This window comes from Falco rusticolus, chromosome 12 (genome assembly GCF_015220075.1).
Source record: "Falco rusticolus isolate bFalRus1 chromosome 12, bFalRus1.pri, whole genome shotgun sequence".
Classification (NCBI taxonomy): domain Eukaryota; kingdom Metazoa; phylum Chordata; class Aves; order Falconiformes; family Falconidae; genus Falco; species Falco rusticolus.
This window is the reverse complement of record NC_051198.1, coordinates 16,453,551-16,473,505: the sequence shown is the minus strand read 5'-3', so window position 1 is coordinate 16,473,505 and position 19,955 is coordinate 16,453,551. Positions and strand designations below refer to the sequence as shown.

Sequence of the window (19,955 nt, the reverse complement as noted above, 5' to 3'; positions counted from 1 at the left end):
AAGCAGAGGAAGAACTGCTTAATTAAAAGCAACACAAATTATGTAACATTTGGGTAGATAAGGTATTCCAATTTAATACCAGCCCTATTCTGATAGCATCTCCCAATTAAGCTCACCACACCTAAGCCAAAGCCAATTTTTTTTTTTCCTTCTATGTAGTCATATTATTTTACATCAGATCTAAACATACTACATCTTACATTTTTTTCACCAGTTCTCCTCTAATCACTGAAAATTTATCACCTTACTTTGTTAGACTTGGGAACAAAAGATTCCAGAGCGGGGAAGAAACCTAGAAAACTTCGCCTAAGACAAAGCCTACCTTTTCTATGCTTTTCATGGCACCTCTGATATTTTTTTTTTTTTCCATTCAGAATCCTCAGATAATTTTAATAGACCTCATGAAGTCTGCCAACTTCAAGGGAAATAAATGTGCACACCTAACTGAGGCAAGCCTGGTTTCAGTGCAGCAAGATCTGGGTTATTTTGAAGTCATGCACTATGGACGTATTTCGGTACTGCTCAAGGGACAAACTTTCCACATCAGGCAAGTACAGGACCAACATAAAGTGCCAGTTCTGCACTGACAGCTTTTCATCCACTGGCCTTCAACCACTAGATGTCACCTGCATGCTAGACCACTTCTAACATGAAAAAAATTATGTCAACTGGATTGGGTCTTTTTCATGAAGCGTGTTAAAATTCTTGTGTAGCATTAGCATCCACAAGACAGACCAAGGAAAAGAATATGTCTTCTTACTCTAGGTGGTAAAGGCAAGGTAAAAGCCTCCAAGACTAGCATGTCAGTTATTTGTTGCTGTACCTTTAGGTAAGAGCCTCTGAGTAGGAAATAATTCAATGAGGTGTTTGTTCTCCATCACTGCTTCAACACAATGGGTCCTTAAGTCTTACAGCTCATTCTCTTAACCCAGTCTCCTGAAAGCTTGATGCAATTAAGGTGCAGTTAAGATACCCACTAAAACGTAATTCTCATAACGTGCTCCCTCTCCCAGCATTACACAGGAGTGACAGATGTTCCATCTTTGCAGAAGGTGCAGAAAGCCACTCAAGGATAGCAACCTGAAGTATAAACAAAAAATATTCCAGGGTAGCTAGTGGAAAATGACTGATTTATACATGGCCAGAAATTCAACAAGACAATGAGGGACCTATACGAGGAACTGCAGAAATGATGCTAGGAAGCAGTCAGAAGGAACAATGTGAAATACTTGTAACTAGTTTCACATTACAATATGCTTGTTGGGACTTTTAAAGTGATGGAGAAACACATTACACCGGAATATATTTACTTGGCAAGGCTGTCCTCCGCATTCATCAGTGTTGTGTGCTCCTCTGCTTCATGTCATGAGCTGTACGGGTCTGCCCACAAGATACCATTGCTTTTCTGGCTAAGCCTTTTCAGTAATTAATTGGGTCTACCTACAGCATTCTCTCCTGCACCCTGAAGATCCAAACCTTTAAAGCATCATGAGCAGGCAAAATTCAAGGAAAAACCCAGTAACTTCATTATGTTACTCTCTGTAAATATAACTTACTAGTTTTGAGTATCAGCTACCTGTAACAGCAGGAGTTGTAACCCCACCTATTTGCTTTACGTCCTCCATTTAACAGTAACTCAAGTTAAGACACTGAAACTTAGCATCTGGGCATGAAAAATCACCTTGAAATAGGACAGATGAGTGGTGCTTGTTTCTACAGCTCTGCTTGGGAGCTTTTCTCATCTTTAACATAAAGTTTATATCTCCGCCCAGAGATACAGAACAGCTTTTGCTGATCTTTATTAGCAGCTGGACCTATTTAGCACCTGCTTTCTGATAAGGTTGCTTCTAAGACTGAGCCTGCAGTAAGCCAAACAAGAAGCTTGGGCTGCAGATTGCGTTAATTAAGGAGCAGGACACAGGAAGGGTGCTGTGCTAGGCCACATGCAGTGCATACACCCTGCTTAAAGCTCCACCTGTTCAGACTGTTTCAGGCAGCAGTAGGAGTTTTCCTTGGAAAAGATGACTATAGCCATATGTTGGGCAAGGGTAAATGGTTATTTTGAATTGTATTTTAAAATTTTCATTTCTTAGGACATACAGGTGCCAAGATTACCGAGTTCAAACAGGACACTGGAAAAGAATGCAATTTTGTCCTCATTACCAATTAACACATTGAGGTCATTAACATGGGTCAGGGCAATCCCAAGCACAGATGCAGGCTGGTGGAAAACAGATTGAGAGCAGCCCTGAGGAAAGACTTGGGGGTGTTGGTGGACAAGAAGCTCAATATGACCCAGCAATGTGTGCCTGCAGCCCAGAAAGCCAACCGTGTCCTGGGCTGCATCAAAAGCAGCATGGCCAGCAGGACAAGGGAGGTCATTCTCCCCCTCTGCTCCACTCCAGAGACCCCACCTGGAGTAGCGCGTTCAGCTCTGGGGTCCCCAGCATAAGGACACGGACCTGTAGAAGCAAGCCCAGAGGAGGCCATGAAGATGACCAGAGGGCTGGAGCACCTCTCGTCTGAAGACAGGCTGAGGGGGTTGGGGTGGTTCAGCCTGGAGAAGAGAAGGCTCCGGGGAGACCTTACTGCAGCCTTCCAGTGCCTAAAGGGGCCTGCAGGAAAGTGGGGAGGGACTTTGTACAAGGGAATGTGGTGACAGGACAAGGGGTGATGGCTTTGAACTGGAAGAGGGCAGATTTAGATTGGATGTAAGAAAGATTCTTCAACATGAGGGTGGCAGGACACTGGAACAGGTTTCCCAGAGAAGCTGTGGATGCCCCATCCCTGGCAGTGCTCAAGGCCAGGCTGGATGGGGCTTGGAGCAACCTGGTCCAGTGGAAAGTGTCTCTGCCCATGGCAGGAGGGTTGGAACTAAATGATCTTTAAGGTCCCTTCCAACCCAAACTATTCTATGATCATTATTTATTTTAACAAGGCACATTAAGATACAGAACAGGTGACCAAACAGTTTTTGTTTCCCCATCAACTCAAGGGACCTGCAAGGAAGATGCACAGGCACTACTATTTCCAGAAATCCACGGAAGATGAGAACATGGCAGACCCCTAACAACACAAAGTACCCAAACTTGTGTCTCATCTCGGCAACTTATTTACCGTCCCAACACTGACTTACTGTCACATGGTTTTCCAGTGTTCAGTCCAATATGGCCTGAGGTTCCTTCAGCTCTGATCATCTGATGCATGCAGTGAGAAGAATGTTTGGTTATAAGCTCATGAGTTGCATGCAGCCACCTGGCTAGATGCTGTCATCAAAACTTTGATCAACCTTTGGAACAAAGCAGGCAAAATCAGTGTATGATCCAGGAGAGAAAAAAAGCATACAGCTGCACTGGGAGCCAGCCCAAAAGCTGTTACTGCTAATTAGCAGAAGCAAACAGAAGACACATGAGAAAAATATCCAGGGCAACACCTAAATATCCCAAGTCTGGTCTTGATTCACTGAGTTCCTTTTTATTGACAAGAAGGACTGTGTGCACGACCTTCATTGCAACTGTTTTGTATTAAAAACCCAGGTTGCTCTTTAAAGCATATTAATCCATGTGGCCTCAAGAGATATTTGACTGCTGCAACCATCTCTGCTCTAGCATAAGGAGCCACTTTCTCACCCTGGCTTTTTCACCAGTTCATCTGAAGCCAAATACTCACATTTATTCTTATGTAAATTACAAAGCTGATGGATGCCAATCACTAATCAAGTTACAACTCAAACAAGTTCAAAAGCAATACAATATTGACAGTATCACTTTGCCTCTGCTCTTTGCTAAGCTGTAACGTTACCTGTCAGGTTTGTATAAAGTGTCTTCATCTCCAAACCTGACAGCAAGGGAAGTTCCAGAAACACCAGCCATGGATACAACACTGACAGTTTGCCAGGAATAAATTCAACACCCAGTTAAAGGCTAGGTTTTTACAACTATTATCTACTTAAGCCTGTACAAAGCAGGTACCCTTTTGTGTTAATGTTTGAGCTTTACACCAAAGGCTAAGCATGGGATATTTCTGTTTGTCATCTACATATTCTGAAAATCCCAGCTATGCCAAATTGTTACTCTCAGGTCACCTTCAGTTCAACCATATTCCACAGCAGTAGTATCTTTTTATTTCCATTACTACAGAGCAAAAAACATGTCTGCCAACGTCAAACCAACCACATACAGTGCCAGAAAATGTAGTATGGCAGCTTCCACGGTACGATGGAAATATAGTCTTGGACTTATCAAAAGATATGCCACAGACAGCAATACTTCTTCATATAAGATGCCCTCTTCATTAACTCTTACTTCTATCATCTTTTGGCAGAACATAACAGAGAGGATCTCTACCTTCAAACCACCTTACAACAGGGATGCAGGCTATAAAAGCAACTTCCTTCCACAGATCTGAAGGATTTTCATTGGCATTTCTCAGGCAAGTATACATCAATGCACTGCACTGGGATAGTACAAGCCATGTCAGACATATCTATTTGCTCCTCTCTCAACAGAGAACACAGTACAAATGCAAACCATCATCTTAACAGGACTGTGAGGCTTGGTGACACCTAGCAGCAGTACACTTGCTGTTAGTCACACTAAGAAGCAATAAAGATCAATTCAGACTTCAGTGGCCACAAGTACTTCTATGTGTCCAGACACAGCAAACTGAATAGAAGCCACTAGTGTAAGATCCATTACAGTGTTTTCAGTGAGCCTATTTCTACACCATTTTTTGGAAACAATTCAGATCAGTACAAATAATGTTACCTAAACAGAAAGAGCGTTCAGAGTATTAGAGCAGCACAATAACCATAACTATGTAAAAGACTTTCCTCCTTTAAAGCAGCAAACAATTATGGTTATTCCATGCACAGAAAACACTGACAACTATGAAGCATTCAAAAATAAAAAAGCGATGTAAAATAAGATTCTCATATCAATCAATGCAAGAGAGACCAAAGAAGCACTCCTTGCAGCAGTATTTTAAATTAGATTCAAGCACGTATTTCTCTAGTGTTTTGAAATCACAAAATGCCTGTCAACCAAAAAGGAACAAGACAAGAGGCTATGTGCCATGTTGTACTCTACTATGAAATCAGTAATGGATATTACTGTCAGATAAAAGGGGGTAGGGGAAGAACATGTAAAAATATCCCTGCAACAGTGTAACATTTTATGTGCCTCTTAACAGCTCATTTGAGAATCCTGTTACTTCCTAGCACACTAACGCTGTGCTATTTTAGCAGCATATTAGGCTTGTACAGACAAGCTTTTTATTGGGGAAAAAACTTACTAGCAATTAGACCACCAGCAATTTCCATGGAAGAAAGAGTTAATTTTATCTGAGTATAATTTCTACCTCTTCCAGTATGGACAACAGCAAAAATACTAAAGGTCTATATTCACACTGTAAACATCAGCTGAATTGGTATGGCCAATTCCATTAGGTATCTGATGCTCCTGATTTCTTTTAGTATAGAGTATCAATCCTATCTGTAGGGGTTAGGTATGAAATCATGGTATTTTTTTCACAACATATATGGGATGTTAGCAGACATCCCAACTCCCCAGACATCAAAACAGCACTCAAATCCTTTGCAAGTGATCGCTGCTATACAAAAAAAGGAATTATTCAGAATACCATCACCAGATCTGGCTTTCTAGTGCCATAAAATAAACTAAGACATTCCTATTTCTTTAGGACACATAAGGCGGCCTGAAGACTTTATTTTCCTGTTGACATAGCATCTGTAATACAAGTGAGCATGTTAGATACTCAATGTAACATACAGGTTTATATCTGGACATTTCACGATACAGAAGACATTGTTCAAAAAACTAAGGGAAAAATGGAAAAGAATAATCCAGATGTTTGGTAACATGATGCTTCTTACAACAGAGGCTGGCACTTGGTAAAACCCAGCATTTTCAAAACTTGTAAAACGAAACCTCAAGTAAACAATGACTTTAGAGCAGGATGTTACCCTGTCAAGGCCTACACAATAGATTCATTGATTACCCTGTCACAAACCAAAATTACTCTCATTTAAACAGCTTTCATCACTGACTTTCAAAAACAAGCATTTTCAAGCAATATTGGAAGAAGTCTACATTTTATCCTATGTATTGAAGCTGGTGCTTACTTCAAGGTGGTGTAAAACAAACCACTGTAACCACAGACCAACGCAATATAAATCGATAACAGATGTATACACTATAAGATTTGGCTTAGTTGTTTCTTTGTTGTGTTTTTGTTTCTTTTAAGATCAACAAACTCCACACTTCTTGAGTAACAGTAAGATATGTTAAAATAACCAGTCAGACTTCATTCAAATGAATTAGACAACTTTTACTAAATGAAAAACCTACATTTAAAATATGCATTTAAAACAAAATGGAATTAGAAAAGACTTAAATCCATTTTAAAGAACTTGCTCACTGTGTCAGAAATCAATATATCTCTTGCATTATATAATGTGCCAGTTCATAAAATGTAAGTTACCAGAATCCTCAATTTAACATTTTCAAAGACAATACTGAAGTCAAAAGTTTTACATCTACTGATGCACATTTAGAATGGTATAAATCTGAAGCCTTCCCCCAAAGAATCTTACAAATTTGACAATATTCAATAAAAGCTTTTGTAGTTATGTCCAATAAGTATTGCATCCTAAAGCATCACAAATCTGTGCCTTTCATTTATCCACTATAAATTCTGTATCTTCTCTGAATCTTGCCATTTGCCAATGTTAACTCTTTTAAGAAAGGAGAGAAGTGAAAAGAAATACTGCATAACTCTTGATCATGTACAGAAATTATTGCTACTATAGTACACTACAAAGCAGAAGTCTATACAATAGTATATGAAATTTGATCATGAAAATCCAAAGGATATAATCCTAAGTGACATAAGCCTTATAATCATGTTGGACATTCCTATAGCATTTTCAGCTCACCACTCCTCAGCTAGCCTACTGTCTGTTGATGAATATCCACTTAAACACACCCTCTTATGAAAAAGAATGTCAGCTTTCAAAGGCTTAGCAAAAAAGGATCTTCATGTTCTGTGGAACTATGTAAGATGAATTTTGATGCAGGTAGGGAGTTACCTGGAAGCTAAGCATGCCAAAGGTGTTTCATGCTAATAAAACTAAAGCCAAGGTACCACATAATCAAGTTACCAACTAATAGGCAATACCATTTTTGTCCTAAGTTAAATCTAGTGCCATAGCACAGTGTAACGTCAATAATTTAAAATCGTGTAGTGCACAAATTAATTGTGTGGCAGTTTAAGTCAAAGTCAAGACAGGTTTTTCTGTCTCAATTTATGTTGGCTGTCAGGGTGTCCAGTCTGCCCGTTTTGGACTTAAGTTTGCCTTTTAATCACTACCATACTATAAACTTTGCATTATAATGGGGCACACATTCAGGTGGCATTATTATGGAGAACAGGGGGCAAGGGGGAGGATAGGAGATCCATGGTTGTTCTAAAAAGCCCCTTCCTTATTTCAATTTCAAAGAGAGAGCCGTGAAATAAGACTAGATACCATATTTGCATCATTCTAGCTACAAAATAACCAAAGTAAAAGCAATCAAGCAACAATAAGACCACATTACACAAATGGAACATCATGCTCTCATCTGGTTTAACTATTACATCAAGTTTTAACTGGGATGTTGGTCAACTTTAAAAACCGTGGTAAATGTGAATATGTAGTTGCAATAGTTTTTTCCTAATTTTTTTTTTTACTCTATGCTGGATATTAGAACTTGGAGCTATACTTGTTACAATAGTGTTGCACATCTTTCTACTAGAAAAAAATTAATAAAGATCCTTTACCCGTCTCTTTAAGTTAAATGTGTGACATCATAAAGGGTGTCAAATGGCTGGATGGTTTTACAGTGCACACTTATTATATACTGTAATATGGAGTTTTGTCCTTGACAGATCTGATGATGTTTCTACATTATTCCTTTCTTCACCTCTTCTTCGGTGGATTAGCTGTGCGAGGTGGAGTGACTGGACGCCCAGAATTCAGTCCACCATACTGGTACTTGGCTTTCTTTTCAGATGGTTTCAATATCTTAGAGAAAATAAAGAAATTCTTTTGAGTCAATGACAACTAAGAACATTTCAAATACTGTTAACCCAACATGAAATCTCATTCAGCAGGAACAAGGGGTGAGGGTGGATGGGGGAAAATCACATCATAATCTTAAAGATTTCTTAATACTACATACAACAGTAGCACTACTTCTAAATCCTTTTAGTTCTACGCTACACTGGGGTGGGAAGGGGAAAGAAAAAGGGCTGAAAACATGTCCAGGAAGGAGTAGGGATTAGAAGCTGATCAGAGTAACCACACTAAAAGGATTCCAATAGTCCATTAGACTGCATAGTTACGCACTCTGATCACTAGGTATGACTGAAAAGAATCACCTAATTAAACTTTTAAATGACCATCTGAATAAAGGGAATAACTTCATATGCAGGAGTTTGTAAAATAGTGAATCCCACATAGTTCTCTGGAGAACAGTCGGTTTGCTGTTCTAATTATCCACAAATACCAGCCTGCTGTGCAGTCCTTTCTGTAGCTCAAATTATTACTCTAATTACCCTAGACTAACCGTAAGTATCAATAAGCAGACTAACTCAGTCCATGTAGCCCAACACCTAAAGTAATACTTAATGTACAAATATATCATACCTGAAAGGAACACATCAGAGTTTCATCCACACTCATCATGCCCCCTGCATTGTCAAACTCTCCACAATAATTTGGAGCTGAGAATAGGGTGACCAACTGCCGTTTAGCAAAGAATTCATATCCATCTTCAACCACCTGTCAACACCAGAGAAATCAATACAGCTCACAAAAAAAAATTTACAAATTTTGAAGAAAAAAAAATTTACAAATTTTGAAGAAAAAAGCCAGTCTTGAGACAAGCAGAACTTAAAGAGATGACAAGAATTCATCAAAAAGGTATTTTATGCCTTGGCTTTCAGACAGGAAGATTCAATCATTTTGTCTCATCTGGACACCGAGTGCCAGACCAGGTAGCTTACTCTGTCTGACACTTCTAAACCTAAATATGCATCAGCTTGACCGATCGGTATTTTTATAGCTGAAATCCTACTATGCACTGCCAGTTTAAAGATTCCCAGCATATTATGGTTTATACACAGTATTTGGATGTTTGACCTGTTAGTTAAGAGCACACAAGATCTGGATACCATCTTCATTCCAACTGTAACTGTCAAGTTTCAACATTCACAAAAGTGTTGATGTACAAAGCTCAAATGCAGGGTTTTTTACAATTTTGATGCTTTAAAAGCAAAGTGGTTCCATTGTATTTTCTCTAAGAGCATAATTCAGCTTTAAAATAGTGTAAATAGTATGATTCATCAGCTAAGGATATTCCCTCTTCCCCAATATAGAAGCCTCACGTTGTAATGTAGTGAAACTAGCGCACCAACTGCTTGCTTTGGTCCAATCTCCATGATCTTTTTAAAAGATGTTATACTACTTCTATAAAGAACTCAAGTGACTATATGAATACAGGAAATTGGTAGCCGTCTTGATCAGCAGCTGAGAAATCTTAATATTAATTCTTTACACTGACTAATCTTCTCTAATGTTTAGCAGTAAAATTGCAAGGAGAAATAAGTGTTCTGATAGTACCCCCAAGCCTAAGTGCCACAGAATAAAAAGCCTATTTTTGTTTCACAGCAGGAGAGAGCTTTTAATATTGACTATATAATGCAACTGAAACGTTACACTGGGAACTGAAACCTAATGTCCACCTAACTAGGACACCTGCATAAAGCAACTTAAAACTGCAAGAAAGTGTACTTAAAAGATAAAAATAACCTTGCTTTCCACACATTTCAGTAATTCAAACTATCTGTGCCAAAGTAGTCCAGATAACTGAATCAAAATGAAGGCAACTGAAAGTTTTTATGTACAGACTTGTTTATAGAAACATTCAAAATACATTTATTACTTCCACGAAGTGAAGCAGAGACAGTTTAAGCCACAACGGCCAGAGAAGACTACTACTGAAATGGAAGAGCTCTGAAACTTAGTGTACAAAGTGAGTTCAAGTCACTTTGCCACTTTAAACCTGGACACTTCACCTCTGACATCCATATACAACAGTAACGAAACAGACAATACAAAACAAAGACCAATGCAGAAATCTAGTGCTAGCATTTTGCTTCACAGACAGTAAACACTCAGTTCAGTATGAGTCAAGAGGACACTGCCTTATAGTCCCCCTTTACTAGGAATTTTTTTTTTTCTTTCTAACAGTAACACAATGCAACACAAGTTTCAAATATGTCCTACTGATAAGCAGCAGAGGCATGAAGTCTACAAGAGGTTTTAAGAGACAGCAGCATAATTCATACCTGGTGAGCTCGACAGATCAAATCCAGATCGTGACGATTCAGAAATTTACTGACCACATCAGCACCAAAAGTGAAAGAGACCCCACGATCATTTTCACCCCAACCTTGCACATCTTTGTCTGGGTCAGACCACAGCAGGTCACAGAGCAAGCCTTTGAAAGATAATACAAGTGAAGACACCGGTCTTAGGAGGTATCATTCTATGCAATAAAACTATTTTACACTAATTATCAGAGCAGCTCTTTAAAGAAAATAAGCCTTCGCAACAAATTTAGCAGTACTTAAACTGTGACTCAGTTAAAAGATATGGTCTGTTTAAGCCTGGAGATCTTTTTCCCCCCTCCCCGCTGCTAGTACCTTGAAATGAAACAAGTCAGAGCCAAAGAATTCCCTGAAATAATATTTAATTGTAATATTCAGCATGTTTACAGTGAGCATCAGAGATTTAAAAATACTGCAGTGAGTGCATTTTAAATGCCACAGGTCACCAAGAAAGCTTAGTTTGAAAGCGGCAGTAAATTTTAAAATCCTACGCAAAGCCAGTCATTAAGTACAGCAAATAAACTCGTACCACAAGCTTCTGAACATGGAACAGATTTGATTCTTACCCTTCTTACCTAAGGTGAAGTACCTGATGTGACGAAATCAAGATTTAACATGGCAAAATTCTGAGACATTGTTTCAGGTAGCACTTCCAGTTTGCTTGGGCTACCATTACCTTTTTTCAAAAAGCCTCATGCCAACCAGTCTGGAATCTAAATTAAAACAATAAGCCTCTCTGGCATTTTAGCACTGGTCACAATCTTTTCTTTTTTTCTGCTGCCAACAAAAGGTCAGCTAACTGTGGATTTAAAACTTGGTACTTAAAAAAATTCTCTAGATCGACTGCAATGCCTTTATACATAGAACTCTCGAAAGTGTTTTCACACGAGAAAGAACCAGGCCAATTCAACTACAACACAAACAAACCAAAAAGCATTCAAAATGTTATTTCATAGTTTTCCATGAAATTGTACTTTCTTTACCTGCAACGATTAATCCTTGGGCATTTAAACACTTAAGAGCATTGTTTCACAATCTGAAAGAAATGCCAGCAAGCTCCTTTATCAAGCACTGAGAAGTTCGATTTACAATTATGCCTGGTTATTTGCTAAACAAAATACTGAAGTTGCTATTTCTTAAGTAACACATCCTTCAAGTTACAACGAAGCAAAATTAATGCCTGAAGCCTACTGTACAACCGGACCACTTTGTATTTACATACAGCTATCAAATAGTCTTTGGTGCCAGTTGCAGTTCCTCTCTAGCAGAGGCTAAGATCTTATAAGAACAGACCAAGTAGAACTGCATTTTAGATAAAATATCTATCTAGAAAAACTACTGAATACAACAGAGAGCATATGACAAAAACTTACTTTACTGAAATTTAGTTCTGTATTAAGTAACATGTTTTTTAAAACAATAGTTGCACTGCAATCCCTAATGGTTTCTGATCATGAACTTGCAGCAACTGACAGAAGCTGCTTCTTTCAGTTCCTTAGGAAGAACTTCCTCTTCTGTCTCTCCTCAAGAATCAAATAATGTTTAGCATTACACATAGCAATAGGTAAGTCTATACTATAACCTTTAGCAGTGGTGTTAACAGAGCCCTGCAACAAATTTGTCTGAACTATGTTGGCCAAGTAGGTTTATATTTTAACATGCAACATCTACCATTGCAATAGGTTAGGCTGACCAGGAGCATACCACAACACAGCAGATACGAGGCACTCAAGGTTACACAAAAGAGGGAATTACAGTTTCCTAATAAGCAAATGGTTGGCAACACCGACCAAAACACATCACTTACACCTTGGCTTCACAAAATACAAATACTCTAAATCAGCCTTTGGTAACTGTTAGGTTGGAATACAGAGTCAGAGATTTGAGCAAACAGCTTCCAAACCCCATAAAAATGCCACCAAAATAAGAGGAGGTCTTTAAATTAGTTGAAAAGGCTTTTTTTTTTCCCCCATTAGGCTAGACAAAACCATCATAATGATCTGATGTTCTCAGCACAAGCCACATGAACACCTACCATTAAGTTCTGTATCAGTACACACATTCACCGAACGACATCCCTCCACAAAGGGATAGCTTTTAAGGATTTGTAACTTTACTGAAGTGGTCTCAATTCTGTGAATTTTTCATTCTTCCACAAGATTTACATCCATTCTGTAATACTGGTTGCATTAAGTGAGTCCAAAAGGCCAAGACCTTTTATGTCACCATACCATATACACACACGCCTCTGATGAGACATTTCATTTTACCCCTGCTGGTAAACATTCGGCTATTGCTTCTGAAAGCAAAATTAACACTGCAAACCATTCTGTAGATCAAAAGCCTTTTTTTTTTTTAATCTCTACACTTATTTTTAGGAGGCACCAAGAATACAGATGACTTCAGTGGAGTGTCCATGGAAACCAGAACTACATTCTGCAAGGGCATTCCTGAAGTGGGGGTGGCTCAAGCAGTAGTATTAGCGTGACAGAACTATCTTTTCTGAGAGCTCTGATCAATGTGAAGATTGACTCGTCTGTACTGACATTTATTTGGTTATGCACTGAGTGAATAAATAGCATAAAACAAAGAACAAGGTAGTAATGTTCACTACAGCAACACTCATTTCACCAGTCTAGTAATGCTGCTCAGTGTCAAGTATGCATATACCAGCTTGCACAGAAATGTTGTTTAAGGGACAGCAGGTATATTAATATTAGTCCCTGAATTACTCCTGTGCATCAGCACTGAAAAACATTATAGGAAGTAGAATTCTTCTATTCCAAGCTTTAGGTGTAATTATAATTTGTGTTTCAAAAAAAGGTTTAGATGTGGTATCTTCCTCTGAAAGTTAATTTCAGGCCACTTGAAATCAACACTTCAAGAAATACCCCATAGTACTGCTTGAGTCTTTTCAATTCCCTAGTAACGAAATTTGGAATAAATTGGACACTGAGGAAGATGATTAATTAAACCAGTCAAAACAATATTGTAGAGAAAGCACTGGCAATTTGCATCCAGCATCTATATACAAGGTATTAACGTATCAGTGGAAGAAAATTTCAGGACTAACACACTGATAGAAGCAATTGAAATACCAATAGCAGTGAAGCAATATCTATACTTCACAAATTTAAAGAAACAGATATAGCCCCAAGTAGAGAAAAGCCCATATACTTTAAAAAATACTCAGCAAGATTTAAACAGTTATGTTATTTGATAAACTAAAAGGTTTGGGTGTGACTAACCAAGGCAAGAAAAAAACCAGCTTGTTTAGTTTCATCTGATCTTTTATTAGATTTCTACGTTTGTTTTAGGCAAACTTGTAGATAAGGTACCCAAACTTGGATAATGCATCCTACTCTGTTACGACAAGCAATAACAATGTGGGCAATAGCCTCCAACCTATCAGGTAAATTAGCCATCATGAGGGACAAGACTCACACCCTACACAGACATCAAGGAACACTACACAGCGAACAGAGGTTGTGTTAAGTCACTGCATTGCCTGTACAGAAATTGATTAAATCTGTTTCATCATTAAGACCCATTTACAGTAAATTCCATGTCACTCACCTGTGTCAGGAACATCTGTAGGTCTCATAATTCTCCGAATCTGCTCCATTGACTGGAGATCTGGAGACAGTCCTGTAAGTACAAGAAAACAAGTGACTTATCTACACGTTTTACCTGTAAAAAGGGTTCCAGAGAATACACAATTAGAAGTTCAAGGTCACACAGCATCCATTGTTTCCATTGCAATATAAACAAAAACCAGTTTGCTATAACTCAATTAAGTCCCTGAAAGAAGAACAGAGAATAATGGAAGTGAAATTAGCAATACATTTTGTTTTCTTACCATCCTTTCAGCCACACAGCACAAAGTTCTACAGTTAAGTACATCCTCTTAAACAGTTTACTAGAATGGATAGCATTCCCATTACCTAACAACTAAACTAGGTGCAGGCGACCTTCTTTCTTCATGAAAGCTAAAGGGAAATCCCCTACCAAGCTTTAACAGACCACAAGCCAAAGCAGCCCGCAGGTGTGACCAGAATTGTAAGTCACATCACTGTATTTCAGTGTTTCACCACACATCAGCTGAGCAGCAGTTACTGGATGCCATAAACAAAACACTAGACTGTGCCACTGCAAAAGATAAGGAGCTCAGAGGCAGTCATCAACTACAGCTCAACTGCTTTGTCATTTATAAAAGCACAAAATCATTTATCACAAAGACACAGCTCTTTCTGTAGTTCTGCCATATTAACATGCAATTACAGACAAAGCACGGGTTTCCAAAGCTACCCTTTAAACACAAAGTACACACTCTAGAGCTTTTCTAATTGAGACTGACAGGCATGGAAGAGAACCTACTAGATGTTCTAGCATCTTAACATCCTTAAACAAAGGTCCTAAAGTGACTTAAATTACTTAGGCCAAGACTATCTAATTAAGAATGTCGCAAAATTTGGAAATACAGCATGAAAACCTATTTGTGATGAAACATACTTCATATTAACAAGCCATATCCTTTTGACTCAGTCCAGAACTTTGAACACTGTAGAAGAAAACCTGTTGTTGGAAAGGAGCCACTGTGTAAGATAATTTAAACTGACATCAGTTTGCATAGTGGCAACGTGTGTGTTCCAGGAACAATGACTCCAATATATTTGATATAAAGACTTGAGGAACTTTTCAGGTATTATGATTCTAGATTGGCTTGTTAAAGCTGTCTTCACAGTATTACCTTGAGGTTGTGAAGGATGGCAGAAATCTTACATTAAGTTGCATATCAAAGCAGTTTTGATTAAGTCTACTCACACAACAATACAGGTATACTAATACCAATTCAAGTAGGTAACCAGCTTTTAAACTTTGATTAACCTACCACTTCTCCTTCCCTGGATCTGATCTATTTGCATGCACATTACTTTAGCACAAAGGCATGTGGATTCTACTCTGCACCATACCCAGTGACAGTAATGGACAATCTCTGAAATAAACACAGTCAGTTCGTGACCTTCTATGAGGTTACAGATCTCAGCATTTCAAATTGCACCCAAAACATGAAGTTCTTGAAAAGAAAACATTACTGCAAACCATATCTCAACCCTGTAGCTGTTTATTTCTGTCTAATTACAAATGTAAAATAGGAAAACCCCAGAAAATGCCTGCATGTTTGTAGACCCCTTTGTAGCCACCCAAGAGGTCATCTTCTCTCATATATCTTCCTCACTCCCCCTGCACAAAAGGAAATAGCTAATGTCTGAAATTCAGATCTACAGACAGAAGCTGTACATGATCAACATTAAATAAATACAAACACAGGCTAAAGATCACTGTCAAGCTGCTGCTACTACAGTGATTGCTGCAACCTACTGTGGACTGAAAGAAAACAGAACAGTACACAATTGAATTGCCTTCTCACATAAGGACACCTAAGCACAGAAAAAGTATCTTTCAGTATACTCCTGGCAGACTCAACAAATCCAGACTCTAGATACAAACCACTCCCTGATCAAGTGGAATTGGTAAAGTAAAAGCGATGGTTACTTATTTTTATAGTGTAGTCCAGGAAGCTCTTCAGGTGTCTTTGGATACTATGTAAAATTATCAAGTAGACTTAGCCTTCAACATACTTGTCATCGTCACAAGAAAAACAGAATTCCAGAGCATGAAAATATTACGCCAATCCAGTATTCTACTAAGCTAACATGACTCCCATCTGAGAGCTTAAATCCAACAATGTGTTCCATCAACATGACACTACAACATGGACTTAATTTACAGAAAATTGAAAGTAATCACATAATGTCTCTAAAGAACAGAACTACAGAGTGGTATCATAGGTAAGAGGACAATACCGTACAGAATACAAAGCAGAGAAAAAGGGGTACGTCAGGACTGGTTATGGAATAAGCTTTAAAGAAGCAAGATAAAAAGCAAAGTCAGAAGTCAAGAGGACAGCCTGAAGAAAAGGCCAAAATATGGCTTGTACGAGTAGTGTGGAAAGACAGGGAAGAGAGAGGAAGATGATGGAAGGGATACAATGAAATATCCTTTCAGCAGCATGAATATTTGGAGACAGGGATGGCAAGAAGGGTTTGATTTATATTGTGATAAAGAACTCCAAACAGCAGATGCCCAGAAAAGTCTAGGTAAAAAAGCTGACCCAGGTTTTCAAGCTATTGTTGGTAGCCTACTGGCTAAGTTAGGTGCCTTTTGTTTTACTATGTTATGCGGTTTTGCAAAGTTTTATTATATATCCCAGAGGACAAATTTTTAAAATAAACTATGCAAAAATGCGCAATATAGTAAAAAAGGCACCTACCTTATATCTACATGCTAGCTTCAACTTCCAGCAGAGTTGAATGGTTTGTGTTGCTGCCTCAGTGTTTATTATAGTAGTAACATCATGAAGAGGCGTTGACAGTCCGTAACTTCATGGGATCTGGAATGCAGTTTGGATAGGATTGGAGAAGAGTGGAAAAAGGGGAAAACTTACTTGTGCTGAATGTCTACTTTCATTTATCAGGAGCACACAGCACATTTAGTAATCTTTTCACTTTATTTCACAGCTTCAAATCGGTTGTGAATGATAGTAATTTCAGTTACAGATGAAGACTGTACTAGTTTAAGGGACAATTAGCATTCAATAAAATAGTAAATATTGCTTTTCATAAGATCCTTTAAGCATAGTATGCACAAAATAAATGTTTTTCTGCTTGATTAAACAAGAAGTTATGCCCCATACATTTATTAAAAAGCATTGATTTTTTTCTTTAAAAAATAGGTTTCTTGCTCATAACTCAGGTCTTAAGTGCATATATACACAAAACTAGCAGTTGTCACAGAACATAGCATTCTACTCTATCTGCTAAGCTTTCTTGACTATCTTCTACCCACCCACCTATGCCTGTCTGAAATACCACAGTATTTTGTCACTATTCATCCTCTACTATTTCTCGAATAGAACAAAATTCAAAAAAGTATAATGATAGTGAAATAATAATTCCTTCATCAGCTTTTTGGAAACTAATTTATTACATAGTTTTAACCACTGATGGCTGCCTTGGTGCAGAAGTGACTTTGTATTTCTCATTCTTAAAATTACGAGATCTAGCTCATAAGATACGTACCAGTTCTTAAAATAAGAAAAAAAAGAGAGAGACATCACACTGATTGAGAAGATGAAAAGATGACCTGTGAGAAAACAAGTACTTCCTTTAACATGTCAATGCTACCTGGAGACTGGCAGACTCAACTGTGTCATTGCATTAATTCTGTATTTACAGGGATATAATACCTCAGAGCATATTATACATAAAACTGACAGCTTATACTAGCAGGCACTGAAGGCAGAAGCTTTCAACAGAAGCTGCAAGAGCAGCCAGGATCATTTTTATAGCACATTCCACACAGGCAAAGCTCTTACAGAGATACCTGTAATTAATAAAGGTAAGATGGCAGCCATCAATACAACCTCACAAAGTCTGGAAGAGTCTGCTTAGAAATTGTGGGTGCTTGTTATTTCTAATTCCAAATGGAGCTGTTCAAACTAGAGGTTTCCGCAGTGCTCTCACTTCCACTGATCTCTAATTATCTCACTGACAGTGGGACACACACCAGGCCATCTCTGGATCACTCAGTGCAAGGCATCAAGTCCCTTATTAATGGAGGGCCTTTCGAAGACAGCTGCAAAGAGGCAGGATGGCACTTCCTACAGGTAATTTGAAATTCTCATCATTTGATTCTGCAAGGTCCTGAAAACCTGTAAGCATCATTGCCTGTAAAAACATGACGGGTCCCCTTCTACAAAGAAAAGCACCAAATTAAGTTCCAATATTCTGACAAGTCACAAGCCTCAGTCAGATCAACACCAAACACTTTTTTCATTACAACAACAGGGCAGCACTGGGACAGCTGCCCACAGAACACAGATTTTCCAATAGCAATCATTTTATGTAGTCACAGCAAGCCATAGCCGATCTGCTCTAACGTCAACAGATGTCTTACTTCAAGCAGCAGGCTTGACTATGTGACCTCAGAGGTCCCTTCCACAACATCTTATGAAATCAGATGAGGCCAAGACTATAGAGCTGGGGTTACTTGTTAAAGTTACTCTTTTACTTCAGTGCTAGGCATGCCATTGTTAGCTAAGGCTGCACCAATAGACAGTAACAGCAACGAGTCATGGCAAATTAGGCAAGAATTCTAGCATTCAGTATCCTCCAGAGAGGGATATACTGATGGGAATACTTATAGATACACTTGCCCCTCAGGCACAGAGGGCCATGTGTACCAGATAAGAATGACATCTGTCTGCTGCCAGGTACACAGAAAAGCACAAGGTATAACAGCAGCCTTTACAGACAATATAAGGTTAAACATCTCCAGCTAAATATCAAGTATGCACATCCTCACTCCTTTTGGTATAGTATTAACCCAAATATCAGTTTAGACACAGCCTTTAAAAGCAGTCATCAGCTTACCTCCGTGACAACAGAAGATCTTCTCATCCACAATGGCTGCAATAGGCAGACAGTTAAAACAGTCTGTGAAGGTCTTCCACAGCTTAATGTTAAATCTCCGCTTGCCTACAAGAACAGCGTGCAACATTAGAAACAGAAGACCAACATGCGATACATATCACAACCGGACCAAAAATGATAGCAAACTGTCTTTGCAGGGCTATACTTCTGTTAGTGTACTTAAGTTTCAGTCTCCTGCAACAGCATTTCAAAGACAGAAGAGCAAAGAATAATTCTCTAGAGTGAGATTTTAACCTTGGTTTGAAACGTACTTTTAAGAAGTTTCAAAGCAGGTTCACAGAATATTAAAATTCTTGCAGTATAAGAGTCACTACTAGAAATGTCTCCAAAACACAGTATTAGTCTGTTACAGTCTTTTCAAAAGAATAGGTTTTGCTTACATTCGTCATAGAATCCATAGATCCGATTGATGCTAGCACACTCATGATTTCCTCTTAAGAGAAAGAAGTTTTCCGGGTACTTGATTTTATACGCCAGTAATAGGCAAATTGTTTCCAGAGACTGTTTGCCTCTGTCTACATAATCTCCAAGGAAGAGATAATTAGCTTCTGGTGGGAATCCTCCATATTCAAATAATCGAAGCAAGTCTGTATACTGACCATGAATATCACCTGAGTAAGAAAATGTTTACTGAGGATTAGTGCAACAACATCAAGAGTACACAAATCAAGAAGTCAAGTCAGCTAATAACTTTTTATTAACTGATCTTAAAAAAAAGCATTAATATTTCCTTGAAAAACAGACAGGCAATAGGTATCAGAAAGGCAAGAACAACATTAATATTACAAACTGAAGTACTTACTACATGTAAATAACCCACAGCATCTGCAGAACTGCTATGTCAGTCATGAAGCCAACCCGAACACCAAAAACTACAGAAGTCTTCACATTTAAGTATAAGCTTTCTAACCAAGCTCTAACTTACTCAAATTAAAACAAGGTCAGAAA

At 38.4% G+C, this 19,955-nt stretch overlaps 1 protein-coding gene across 1 annotated transcript in view; it reads right to left on the bottom strand.

The window, feature by feature from the left end:
- Nucleotides 1-6,327: 6,327 nt before the first annotated feature.
- The window catches only part of PPP1CB (protein phosphatase 1 catalytic subunit beta), a 29,639-nt gene continuing 16,011 nt past the window's right edge, over nt 6,328-19,955 (bottom strand). Inside the window, exons 3-8 of the mRNA XM_037405008.1 lie at nt 19,388-19,618; nt 18,948-19,052; nt 14,029-14,100; nt 10,411-10,562; nt 8,708-8,842; nt 6,328-8,083 (exon numbers count right to left, since the gene is read on the bottom strand). Of these exons, the coding sequence (XP_037260905.1) occupies nt 7,979-8,083; nt 8,708-8,842; nt 10,411-10,562; nt 14,029-14,100; nt 18,948-19,052; nt 19,388-19,618 (800 nt within the window). The 3' untranslated portion in view covers nt 6,328-7,978. The remainder of the gene's footprint in view (nt 8,084-8,707; nt 8,843-10,410; nt 10,563-14,028; nt 14,101-18,947; nt 19,053-19,387; nt 19,619-19,955) is intronic.